General features: G+C 42.7%; 1 protein-coding gene across 3 annotated transcripts in view; it reads right to left on the bottom strand.

Moving 5' to 3' along the window:
- Positions 1-397: 397 nt before the first annotated feature.
- Positions 398-14281, bottom strand: part of ANKRD50 (ankyrin repeat domain containing 50) — a 38869-nt gene continuing 24985 nt past the window's right edge. For all 3 annotated transcript variants that reach the window (XM_072119380.1, XM_072119381.1, XM_072119382.1), the window contains 2 exons: positions 4109-7659; positions 398-2342 (listed from right to left, as the gene is read on the bottom strand). In XM_072119380.1, the coding sequence (XP_071975481.1) occupies positions 4112-7659 (3548 nt within the window). In that variant the 3' untranslated portion in view covers positions 398-2342; positions 4109-4111. The remainder of the gene's footprint in view (positions 2343-4108; positions 7660-14281) is intronic.

Raw genomic sequence — 14281 nt, forward strand, 5'->3', positions numbered from 1 at the left:
AGATATTTACATTCAAGAACAGAACAAAATGTAAAATGAATGTTTTTTTCCCATAAAAGAATGGAGCAAAATACATTTGCATAGCAGAGTAAATGATTTGTAAAGTAACATTATACAGACAAATGAAATACTGCCGAGTTTAGTAAGCAAAACCACCAATAATAAAGCACATTGGATGATACAAAATAATAGGGTAAATGTAAATATTCAAGAGCTCTTACTTCTTCCAGCTGATGCATCTTTTAACCAAAAAAAAAAAATACTAGTGGTTTTACCAGTTAAAACAAGTTCTTGGAGGGGTAAAAATGACCAAAAGAGAAAAATATATTTGTTTTTACCCTTCCCCCGATTGTGGTACGTTTTTCTGAAATGGAGCTGCTGACTGAAAGCCAAAATAAATGTAAAACCAATAACGAACGACTGTCAATTAGCTGTTAATGGAAGTCTATCCGCTCTTTTCTGCCTATGAAACTACAATACCATATAGTGGCTGAAGTGTCATTTATGAAATAATATTAATGGGTGGTACCAATCTTCAGAATTATTGCCCTCTGCTCACTAAACCTTTCCCTAAGCCGCCCGCTATGGTGTTGTATGTAATCACCAGTACCATCTGGCACCACAGTGCCTCACACTGAACTCTTGTGCATGGGTAGTGCAATCCCGGGAGATCTCAGTGCAGGGGAGGGGCACCAGATAAAAATCACGACCAAAGGGGGCGCTGCTAAGCACGGTTACCGTCCAAATCCACCAATTAAACTGCCCGATCCTTATGTTACTTATAGATGTGACACAGAGTAACAAGAAAATTATGCATAGGTATTAGGTTTTCCACCACCATGGTCGGTCTGTGAAAAACTAACCCTGCGCTGTCCAGAATCATGGACCAAAACCCAGCGCTCAGTGTGTCAGTGGGACTCAGTGTGTCATCTTGATATGATGCAAGGAGTCCCTTCTTACCCTCTAATCATAAAGTTTTGTGGGGAAGCAGGGACTCCTTGCTACATATAGCACTATGATACATGGAGTTGCACTGTGGCCGGTCCGTGCAATCCGGCCAGCGCGTTGTCCACATTTCACAAACTGACCACAGTTGGCCATAGGAGTCAGATGAAATCGCTTTCATGCATATGGGGGCCTGTAGAGAGGAGTGCGCCAGCATTTGTCAACATCTTTGTCCACTTTCTTCCAGTAGAAGGGTTTTAGTCCACTATATGGAGCTGGAATTAGTTTGATTGGGCAGAAAGGCACAGACAGACACAGTTTATTTGGTACAAAAAAAATAATAAATAGTCACTTAAATCAACAGTCCGTAAAAATTGGCAACTTTTAAACCTTAACAGAGCGGTGAATGAGCAGTACAGGAAAACGACTGCGCTTCTTTTCATATGAGCCATTAGCATTCTTAAGGCTACTATTTAAGAACTTGTTTTTATCACTAAGTACATGTCCCACAGGGACAAGAAAATTCTAAACTTTGATAACATGTTGCAATCCCTCAGCAGAGGCGTCACGATTATAGTATTACCCAGGAGCGGCGCGTGGAAAATAAATATGCCTCAACATTACTATGTAAGGGAACTAGGGTTAGTATCTGACACATTTGTATCTGTCCACTGCTGACATAAACAGGTAGATATGTACTCCTTCCTCTCACTGGACAAAGACAACATAACTGGTTACAAAGTTTCTTTAAATAAGTATCAAGAACATTAACACCAGAAAAATACATAACACTGAAACCGTCAGTGGTGGATAAATATGGATCCAAGGAAAGTTGAGCTTTAATACATTCAACTCCACTGCAAAGGGGGATGGGCACTGCGTGACTCTGACTGTGCAGGGCATGTCCGGGCAAGACGCGGGTTCTTAATTACATACTGGAGGTAAATACTGCAGAAAATATAGGCTTTTTTCATTTACAACTCCTGCACAGGTTCTATTTTCAGACGCTGTCAGGACTGGACTTCTTTTAGCCGCACGTCTTCTTACTTCACAGCAGAAACAAGACGAGAGGGGGGAGTAATTCTGTTCATGGCAGGACATGCATATTTATTATGTTTCACTTCCATCTGAAAAGCTGCACTTGTTTTTAAATGGAGGAAACAGGAAAAAATAGGGTTTTAGGTGCAGTTACAAAGTGCATTTCTGTGCACAAAACATCTTTAAGCACATTTTTAGCATTTTTTTTTTTTTAAACATTACGCTGCCTACAGGTAGGCACATTAAAGGGATTTTCAAGTCAATATCACTGCAGATGTTACGGAAGCCATAACCAATAATTTTATGGTTGTTGGGAGTCTTCTATTCTCCAGTATACTATAGTCGTGTGCTTTTGCAACCTGTAAAAGGAAAGGATAAATTTAGGAGGTTTATTTTTACATTCGCAATAAAAGGTTTACGTGCAATGCTGGGAGGTTGAAAGACCTTCAGTCGGTGTTCACACGCTGCATTAAACTTAATTCAAACACAGTGGGGAGGAGCTTCTCCTGATCACAGACATTTACATCTAATCACATGCAAATCGGGAAAGAGCAACAGAGACTCCCATCGTTCCATAATGTGGTCTGTATTCTGTAATGCAGCATTTGTGATCTGTGATTTGTAAAAGTGCTTCAGAATATGCTAACTATATAATATATAATTATTTATTAACAGGGCTAAAAGGAGAGGCTCCTCCCTGCTGTGCTTGAACTACACAGATGGCATAAACTAGAGTCTCACCATAACTTTTGGACAGCGGTGATTTCTACACAGATGTCACCAGGATCAATTTTACAGATTTTGTGTCCAAAATGACACATTGTTGATATAAAATCCATATTGAAAGTCAGTCTATGCCACGATATCAAGTCCCATTCTGAAGTTATAGCGGAAGGGGGGGGGGATTTATCATGACTGCGCCAGTCGTGATGTTCCCTTTGCTAGTGCTTGATATAGCAAGAGGATCTGACTGGCCTTGCACACCTACGTAGGGGAAAACCTGGAGTACAACCCATGATAACCTTCCCCCATGGTATCCTTTTGTAATCTTCAACCAGACAACCATGTTTAGATAGGACATAAGTGTTACTGGCAACCCCTCCAGAGGAAAAATGTATGTGCTAACACTTTCATGGTAATTTGCTGCCAGTATATACAGTGTAAGGCTACATTCACACGATGTATGCCCGCTGTACCGTAGTAAGGCGGGCTTACATCGACGCTGCGGAGAGGAGATGGGGATGAGCGCTGCTCACCCCCCGCCCCTCTCCATAGGGAGATACAGCGCACGGCGCCGTAACACGGGAAGAGATAGGACATGTCCTATCTTTTCCCGGGCTACGGAGCGGTACGGTGCCGTACGTGAGCCCATACGTCGGCCGTATATACGTCCCCCATACATTAAAGTGAAAGTTTATGATTTCTACCACAAGCACCTTCTAACCTGACAATAAGTCCTGAGCCCTCCACCTAATGTCAGCAGGACTGGTAAACAAATCTAAGTGTGTAAGGGCCACAAACCGCCAAGGGAAGAAGTGGGCAAACAAGATTTCAACATTCAGGATTCGTTTGTTCCTTGGGGCAGAATAAATGTGTATATGTACTAGTATTTTGCTTCATTTTTATCAGGACTTACAAAATCTTATTTAGCATTCAAGTATTGCAATAAAACCCAGTAACATGTATGAGATATCTAATCGCCATGAAACATGTGAGTAATGCGTAGAGGAAAATGTAAACTGTGATTTAGCAGTATGTTTAGCTTTTGTTATACCTCTCACCTCAACTCTAATGGACATCCCTGCGCTTTGTTGACCCACCATCTATCAGCTCATCCTGCTCTATAACATGCTACTAGCAGTTGAACACAGTGTACAATATGCTCAGCTCCTCCTGCTCTATATCAAGCCATAAATCGGACACAGGATACAAAATGCCCAGGTACTCCTGCTCCATAACATGCTGCTTGCAGCTGAACACAAGGAACAATATGCCCAGGAACTCCTACTCTATAACATGCTGCTTGCAGACTGTATATGGTGTCCTATCTGCTTCGCATCTACTGTTGGATGATAAATATTATGGAAATGCTGAACAAAATGTTTTATTTAAAAAAAATTCTTACCATTTATAGTGGCGTTTCCTTTTTGTAATTAAAGCTAGGGTCTGTTCCATCAATCTGAAGCTTCAGGGACTGTTTAAGGCCTAATTCAGTTTCTGTTGAAGGGTAGCCATCCAAAACATCCTGATGCCCCCGACCTTGTACTGCCCGCGGCACAGAAACTCTACCAAGGAAAACCTGGTTTCCTTGAAGGTGATAATTGGGGTTGGTCATGATTCCATTTCTCTTCTTTTGCTCCGCACTTTGCTGTTGGATGAGGAACTGCTGCTGCGAACGACCGACCTCCTGCTGCACTGAGGTAATTTGTATTTTTGATGTGTCTTCAGGGATCTGCTTTAGTGGTACATTCATACCAGTCACAGGACTTGGAATATGTACTCTTTTGTCAAACTGAGTCATTTCGTATTCTAATACCTTAGTCTGGGAACAGCCGCTTTGCTTGGTTTTCTTTGATCCAGAACTAGATTTATTTGAGGTTTCTGCTTTGCCCCCTTTATTTGTTTTTGTGGATTTTAAACTAGGCTTGACTTGGCTCCATTCAAATTCACTCGTAGGAGAATTATTCTGACCTAAAGAGTGAGTTGTTGAAGAAGGGGATACTATTGACTGCCTACTTCTACTCCGTGGAAGTGAATGTTGCTGAATCTGCTCTGTAAAAGAAAGGCAATGGAAGCTATCAATAGGCACAGTTTGTGCAGTCGCAGTAGAGGAGGTTGTACGAAGAGAAGAGTTTTTAGAACTTTTTAGGGAATTATTTGATAGGGATGACTTGTGTCTGTCCACTGTAGAATCTGGAGATTCTGAAGGCGAGCTAAAAGCATGAGATGGACCATTGCATAAACCACGCATTGCAGGATGTACATCCCCGCCTCCGGTGCTGGACGAGCTGTTTGATTTTATTGTTAAAGACTGCACTTTTGTAGATGATGGATTTAAGGCTTTTTGCTCCATTGTGTGGACAGGAGAAGGGTTGCACCCATTCAGAGTTGAGGCTCCATACTTTTCAAGCAGTTTAATTATCTGTAAATGTCCATTTTTGGCTGCAACACGCATAGCAGTTCTTCCAAACTGATCGGCGTGGTTGGGGTCAGCACCATGTTCTAGTAGAACTTGTACAACATCAGTATGTCCTTCCTGGGCAGCAATGCAAAGTGCAGTGGCTCCTTGGTTACAAGCATGGTCAACAAGAGCACCATTCTCAATTAACAGCTGAACAACTTTCACATGACCTTGCCATGCCGCTGATTGTAAGGCAGAACGTTTTTCATTGTCGGAAGCGTTGACATCAGCCCTGTAAGATATGAGAGACTGGACCACCTCTAAATGTCCCTGCCAGCAGGAAACATGTAAAGCTGTCCTTCCTTCAGCATCGCTCGCTTCCACGTTTGCACCATTCTCTAAAAAATATTCAGCCATTGTTAATTGATTCTCCAGCGCTAATATGTAAAGTGTCGGTCTTCCATCCGCATCTTTGGCATTTATGTCTGCACCATGACTAAGAAGTAGCTCATCTATGTCTCTATGCCCTTCTAGTGAGGCAACACGTAAAGCATTTTGTCCGTCATATCCCTTTTGATCAACTGGAGATTTATTTTCTAAAAGAATTTGAACACAGTCATAATGACCTTCCTGCGCAGCCAATACTAAAGGAATTCTTCCATCGTTATCGATTTCATTCGTCCGAGCACCTTGTTCAATCAATGCTTCACAGATCAATCTATGACCTTCAAAGGCAGCCATATGTAGCGGAGTCCAGCCACCACCATCCCTATGGTTTTCATCAAGGCCTCTATCCAAGAGTGTTCTCACAACTTCAACATTCCCTTGAGCAGAAGATATGCTAAGAACAGTTCTACCTTCACTATCAATGCTATCTACTGCAGCACCCCAAAAAAGTAAAGTATTAACAACGGATGCATGTCCCATGGAGGCTGCTGCAAGTAAGGGGGTACGGCCATTTTTGTCAGTATGATCAACATCTGCGCCACCTTCTAAGAGCAAGTCAACAACATCTACATGTCCTTCATAAGCAGCAACAAGTAATGGAGTCATTAGATCTTTATCACAATGATCCACTTCTGCTCCCCGTTCAATCAGGAGACTTACTACTGATGCATGACCTTTGCTTGCAGGAACACATAAAGCAGCTACTGATAAAGCTGTCCGTCCATCCACATCTTCATGGTCAACTTCTGCACCGTGACTTAAAAGATGCTCCACAATTTCTCGATGTCCCATGTATGCAGCAGCAATCAGAGCAGTCCTACCTTCATTGTCAGCTTTATTAACCTCTGCTCCATGCTGAAGCAAATTCAGAACAATATCTTCATGTCCCCCCCAGGACGCAGCTCTTAAAGCTGTTCGACTATCTGCATCTGCACAGTCAACTTTTGCTCCAGCATATAAAAGTGCAGAAACAACTTCAGTATGCCCACCCCATGCGGCAGATCTTAGAGCCGTCCAGCCATCATGATCACAATGGTTTATATTTGCACCACATCCAATTAAACAATTAACAACCTTTACATGTCCTTGACGAGCAGCTAAAGTAAGTGCTGTTTGTCCATTGGCATCTTCGATTTCAAGATCAGACCCTCTGGAAACAAGTAAATTGACAACATCGAGATTACCGCTATAAGCAGCGTTGGCCAATAAAGTTCTTCCATTGGAGTCACACTGATTAACTGAGGCTCCATTATCTAGAAGGGTGCGGATAGAATCTTCTCTTTCCAAGGCCTGTCTTACAATGCAACAAGTCCTGTCGTCTTCACTGTCTACATGTGCACCTGCCTTGACCAACAACTGTAGCACCTCTTGTTCTTTTGGTATTACAGTACAAAGAGAGTCTTTAACACAAGTTCCATTCCAGATCATCCATAACGCCAATTCAGAGTTTGTCAACTGCAAGTTTGAATGTATAAGATGCAACCCAAACTCCTGCACCTCCACTGGTGTTAGCTCTTTTGCTCGACACGTAAAACTCATTGCAAGCATTCGATGGCCTTCAGCAGCATTACAAAGGTATTTCTGAGTGCAGTGCTTTACATCCAGCAACCACTCTGCAAAACTGTAATGGAAGAGGATTTTAGTGTTTCCTGACCCATCTGCAAGGACTTTTGATAGAACATCAAGCTTTCGTTGAAAATCTTCCAGGGTCAATGACATGTTTTTGGTCCAAACTGCATGAAAAAGTTCAGTGGTGGTCAAAGGCCTGCATGCGGCAAGAATCACATTTAGGATGGGTTGGACCTTTGCAAACTGTTTTCTTACAAACAGCCGCTGACAGAGCCAGAGGTATAAACCGTTTAAAGTTCCAGGGATGTCACGAATTTCACGAAGCATAATAAAATTCTCTACAACGCCATCCAATACACGTTCCAGGTAAAGAAAGCACCCGCTGCTTTTTATGTGTAGTTGATTTAACATTTCTGCAGTTTCCTTAGTTAAATGCTGCCTTAAAGCTTCTTCCTGGTCTAAACGGTGCAGAATATATTGCTGTACGTCTTTTACTATGTAGGCTTTTCGGAGATCATCCAGACTTATCTTGCGAAAACCTGTAATTAAAAAAAGAACATGCTTACTTAAGCTTAGGAAGGCATTTATCTGAAAGAAACCTACAACTACATACAGTTTTCTTAGAACACATATTCTTAGAATTAGTCAAACACAGAAAATACACCAGATTTTAAAATCCTACTGTCACTACGGAAAAGTAACATTCCAACATCATTTCAGACAATTAAGTCGCCACCTCTGAACTTCCTATGTTTATTTATTTTAATAAAATTCCATAACCTGAAGACTAAAGAACAATGTAGAAAAAAAAATCCATTTACCCTGTATTATATTAATTGCAAGCAATTATAAAACGTGAGTACACTTACATTAAAAAGGTGTTTAACAAATACATACATGTGTGTGTGTTAGCCTTTTTAAAGGAAATCCATCATTAGATTTCCACTTTATTAACTATGATGATTTGTTTGCGGATATAAATATGTTTATTAGGAGCTGTGATCCTTTAGTTTCCTCATAAAATTTTGTTTAACCATCTTCAAATAAGGCCCAAGTGCTTTGGGTGGCATCACTAGAGCCCATGGAGGCTCTGGAGGGGCTCTGGTGACGCCCCTGGAGAACTTGGGCTTTCTTTGAATAACGCCAATTTTATGAGTAAACCAAAACTGACACAGCTCCTAATAAACATATTTCTATTCACGCTGCTGGGATCTACCCAGTAGCGCAAATACAGGCAGTCCCCGGGTTACGTACTAGATAGGTTCTGTATGTTTGTTCTTAAGTTGAATTTGTATGTAAGTCGGAACTGTATATTTTATAATTGTAACCTCAGCCAAATTTTTTTTTGCCTCTGTGACAATTGGTTTTTAAAAATGTTGTATTGTCATAAGAACCAGGATTAGCAATAAAGCTTCATTGGAGAGACCTGTGATAACCGTTATAGCTGTTTATTGTAGCCTAAGGCTAAAGTACAGTAAATTACCAACATCCAGAGGTCCGTTTGTAACTACAGGTCGTATGTAAGTCGGGTGTTCTTAAGTAGGGGACTGCCTGTAGTTAAGAAAGTGTAAATCTTCTCAGAGAGTCGGACCATTTTATCCACAGCCCTGGAATGTATGTAGATAAAATACGGACACCACACATGCATTTTTTACAGCTGAGAAAAGGACAAGCCTGTCTGAATAAGCTCCAATGTAACTATGTTACATGTAGCAAACAGTCAAGAGAAGAAACACGACTGTGCATTCCAGTGGCAGAGCTGATTTCCGATTTTATAGTGGAATGACTTTTCATCAGATGTTTTAGACTTTGCTTTTATCTGCAGCACACATTACAATTATATAAGCTTTCTTAAAGACACAACCATTTTATGGAAGGCATCAATAAAAGGTTTTCATCTCCCTTCGTCTTTTTATGTTTTATTGTGTAACAACATGACAGTAGATTTAATTAGATTTTTTACAACGATCAAAAGAAAAACAGACTCCAATGTGAACGGGAAAGCAAAAGTCTACACAGTGATTAATCGCAACTTAATAAATAACTATTTAAACCATCCCTCACAAGTTAGTATTTATTAGAGGCACCTTTGAATCACAGCAACAACCTTAAGTCACTGTGGACAGGTCACTATCAGCCTAGAACATGTAGGATAATAGAGTTTTGTCTCAATTTTGATTGGACAGGTCATTCACTGTGCGGACTTGGATTTTCTTTTTTGTATGGACATTTAAAAAGGAATTTTTCCCAAAAGACAATGTATCCATCCCCCTTTCACTTGACGTAACATAAGCTACAAAACATGGGGGCGGGGGGCGTGGCCGAGCGAAAACCCGACGGATTCGGAAAAACCGCCGCATTTAAAAAAAGAAATGTGTCGCTTGGGACCCGCTTAACTTCACTTGGTCCGGCCCGGTGAACTCGAGTGCGTTCAGATGCTTTTCAGCGCAGCAGCGCCACCTGGTGGACAGCGGAGGGACTACCTTGATGAATCCCGGCTGGACCCGAATCCAGCGCAGAGAACGCTCCGCTGGATCGCGAACGGACCGGATAAGTAAATCTGCCCCTTTGTGTTTACAATTTTTGACATTCTAGATTGGAGATAAATGAATGATTGTTGGATGACCCTTCAAAACCCTCACAACCCACAAAACAGAGGGAGGAAAGTCCTACTTACCTGCTCCATACTAGCAGGACTTACTGGTGTGGAGCGGGTTACACTGCGTTCACACATGTCGTTTACATTGCGTTTTGAAACGTAACACAACAGCTAAGGAGAGGAGATTTGTCTTATTACATTGCTATTAACATTTGGGTTTACAAAAGCAATATTAAAGTGATGTTAATGCATGCATTGCTTTATCCTAATATTAACAAGCGAGTTAAACTTTCTTTTTTTGCATTTCATAAACGCAAACATTAACAGCGATGTAATTAGGCAAATCTTCTCTCCTCAGTTGTTGTATAGGGTTTGCAAACACCATGAGGGAGATTCATCATCAAGTTTCTGAGGTAAAACTGGTCTAGTTGCCCATGGAAACCAATCAGAGCGCAGCTTTAATTCAATAAACAGCTGTGGGAAAATAAAAGCTGAGCTCTGAATGATTGCCATGTGCAACTAGAACAGTTCTGCTCTAAGAGACCCATGATAAATCTCCCCCCATGAGTGAGTGAATAGAGGGCAGGATGCTGCTCTCTCCTAAGAGACCTTTGGATTCACTCATAGTTTGGCCGAAACCTGTTAAGGCCCCATGATGCACAGAAAATTGGAATTTGCAGTCCTTGTAGAATTTTGCTATTGGGCCCCTGCAGTAATACATTTATGTCCTATGCTGTGGTCAACAACAAGGCATTATAGAGTACTATAAGCTCTGGCATCACGCAAAAGGCTTTTATTATAGAGTAGCTCTAAAATTACACATATAATGATGTCTGCACCAACACATTTTATACACTCTGCCACGTCGTAGAAGCCCATCTGACTATGGTAGCTCAGTGCTGGAGGAAGGAACACGTCTGGGCAGGTTTTACAGCATCTTGACAAACAAAAATACTGTAAACCACTGACAGCAAATAGAGATCTGGAGGAAATGACAAAAGAGGTTGAGATGTCTTTTCCACCTGGATTTGTACTAATTTTCAGGGCCTGTTGTACAGGAATTTTTCGGTATATTGAGGCCCTAGAAGCATTTCCACAGGATTCCCCAGCCCCTCCCTCTGCATTTGACACATTAAAGCCAAGTAATGCAAAAAACCATAAATGAGAAGAGCCCATGTTTACACTCCAGCTGTTGTGAGCCTAACATTTCCAGCATGCCAAGAAGGCTGCAGACTGTCACTACATGCAGAGACTTGTGCTCCAAAACCAGATGGAAAGACAAAGCGTGCACATCACTGATGTGAAGGTACAAATCGTAAGGAGCATGACATGATAACACGGGGGTCCCAATAGAAATCATACAGAGGGAAGAAAACATCCTGCGATCGGGCCCTCACTACTATTGTTTCATATAACCATGTTATTACTCTCTAATGTCTTATTAGAGATTATTACTACCACTATAGTCCTGCAGTCACTGGGACAGCCGCTCTTTAATGAATGAGGATTCTCTTTACATCTTAGGCCAAGTTCACACCTGAGTTTGGCAGTTTCCACTTCACTTTATTAATAGAGGAGGAAATGGCGCATCTTTTTTCCCACTATAAATAACGGAAGATGCATTTAAACCTACGGGGAATGGAAGATTAATGGAAGACCTTATGTTCAACTTCTAAAAAGGAGGGTGTAACTGAAAACCACAGCGCTGGTGTGAACTGAGCCCAACTAGCTTCTACAACCTAAAAAGTAATAACTAAAGGTTAAATGGCTATAATTTCTATAAGCCGATCAAATATCCAAATATAGATCACAAATAAAAGCATCTTCCAGGACCCTCTGTCGGTCTTCGAAGCTTTGGACAGATGTAAAACACTTATTTAGATCTCTGGGGTCTCTACATCACATACCATTTCTCCATCCAAAAAAATGAAAGCTCAGACACAAGCTCATGAGTAGCTACTACCTGGCTCCAGAGCCCCCCTATCCAGTAGTAGTATATGCTGCATTCACAAGTGTCTGCTGAACACATGCAGAGATAAAACCCGGACCTCCTGCTGCTAGGAAATGCCCTCATAAACCTGTTATGTGGAGAATGCAGGCCATTGGCCCTCCAGCAGTACATGAGAGATGGCATTGTTTTATTCATCACAATATAAAGAAATATATATTTACTATGTGATATGATCCCTAAATGTTGCAGTTCCAACACAAACAAGAAGCTTGTTGCGCGCATATGTATGTGGCTCACAAGTCAGCGCAGTGGGGAAGCCATTGTGGCCACGCTGTGTGTACAGTCACACATCTATGGACATGGAAAGGACTGGAATAGTTGACATTGTTCAGGCTGAACAGAAATCACACTGGTTCAGACTGATGCCTCTATTCATGCTAAAATACCAAGAAACAAAAATAATGAATTTGACTTTTGATCTTGGCATCCACATCAAAAGAAACTAGATACAGTTTACTTTGTTGTCAAATGTCAATGACAAACTCTAACCCTATAAAGAAGCAGCGATCAGTTTTACGGGTCACCTTTTAATAAAGAAACAGAAGGAACCTTCCAGAAACCAGGCATGTGATCTGCAATATCTTGCATGATTGCATCTGACTGACCCAAATGTCCCTGCATTAGGACCCATCCACAGCAGAACCCTCATGTATACGCTGGATCTAAAAACTAATAAATAATAATAATTCCTTTATTTTTATATCTCCTACAGTTTCTGCGGCACTGCACAGAGCTTGCCAAATCGCTCCCTGTTCCCAATGAGGCTCACAATCTACTCAACCTACCAGTATGTTTTTGAGTGTGGGAGGAAACCAGAGGACCCAGAGGAAACCCACGCAAAACACAGAGAGAACATACAAACTCTTTGCAGATGTTGCCCTGGATGGAACATGAACCTACAGCTGCAAGGTTGTAGTGCTAACCACTGAGCCACTGTACTGCCCTAACTAGCATGGATATGGGGGTGAGCATTTGTATTTTTTAATAGGATCCCTTGCATGGAGCCGCATAGGAGACGGCCGCTCTAGTATGGAGCCGCATAGGAGACGGCCGCTCTAGTATGGAGCCGCATAGGAGACGGCCGCTCTAGTATGGAGCCGCATAGGAGACGGCCGCTCTAGTATGGAGCCGCATAGGAGACGGCCGCTCTAGTATGGAGCCGCATAGGAGACGGCCGCTCTAGTATGGAGCCGCATAGGAGACGGCCGCTCTAGTATGGAGCCGCATAGGAGACGGCCGCTCTAGTATGGAGCCGCATAGGAGACGGCCGCTCTAGTATGGAGCCGCATAGGAGACGGCCGCTCTAGTATGGAGCCGCATAGGAGACGGCCGCTCTAGTATGGAGCCGCATAGGAGACGGCCGCTCTAGTATGGAGCCGCATAGGAGACGGCCGCTCTAGTATGGAGCCGCATAGGAGACGGCCGCTCTAGTATGGAGCCGCATAGGAGACGGCCGCTCTAGTATGGAGCCGCAAAGGAGACGGCCGCTCTAGTATGGAGCAGCATAGGAGACGGCCGCTCTAGTATGGAGCAGCATAGGAGACGGACGCTCTAGTATGGAGCAGCATAGGAGACGGACGCTCTAGTATGGAGCAGCATAGGAGACGGATGCTGTAGTATGGAGTAGTATAGGAGACGGCCGCTCTAGTATGGAGCAGCATAGGAGACGGCCGCTCTAGTATGGAGCAGTATAGGAGACGGCCGCTCTAGTATGGAGCAGTATAGGAGACGGCCGCTCTAGTATGGAGCAGTATAGGAGACGGCCGCTCTAGTATGGAGCAGTATAGGAGACGGCCGCTCTAGTATGGAGCAGTATAGGAGACGGCCGCTCTAGTATGGAGCAGTATAGGAGACGGCCGCTCTAGTATGGAGCAGTATAGGAGACGGCCGCTCTAGTATGGAGTAGTATAGGAGACGGACGCTCTAGTATGGAGTAGTATAGGAGACGGACGCTCTAGTATGGAGTAGTATAGGAGACGGATGCTGTAGTATGGACAGGGGCGTAACTTGAGGGGGTGCAGAGGGTGCGGTCGCACCCGAGCCCAAGAGGCTTAGGGGGCCCATAAGGTCTCACTTTCCCATATGAGAAGACTAGTACTATAAACCATAAATTATAGTCGGGGGGCCTGGCACAGACTTTGCACTGGGGCCCATCAGCTTCAAGTTACGCCACTGAGTAAGGAGTAGTATAGGATACAGATGCTCTAATAAAGAATAGTATTATAATAATATCTACTAAAAAACAAAAGCACAAAAAATATAGAAAGACTGGCAAACTACCTACAAGAATATTTGCTACCAACAGTTTAGATTCCATCCTAAGGCTACATGTACACGATGTATGCCTGCCATATCGTAGGACATGACCCATCTACGGAACAAGATGGTGCCGCACCGTACCTCTCCAGCCATGAGGCCCTCGAAGTGTATGGGGGACGTATATACGTCCCCCAGACGATTGTGTGAATGTAGCCTAACAAAGTAATAGAAACACAAGTCACAGAAAACTCTTTAGATGTACGTGTGGTCCACAATCTAAGTACAACCAACT

The sequence above is a fragment of the Engystomops pustulosus genome, chromosome 1 (genome assembly GCF_040894005.1).
Source record: "Engystomops pustulosus chromosome 1, aEngPut4.maternal, whole genome shotgun sequence".
Taxonomy (NCBI): Eukaryota; Metazoa; Chordata; class Amphibia; order Anura; family Leptodactylidae; genus Engystomops; species Engystomops pustulosus.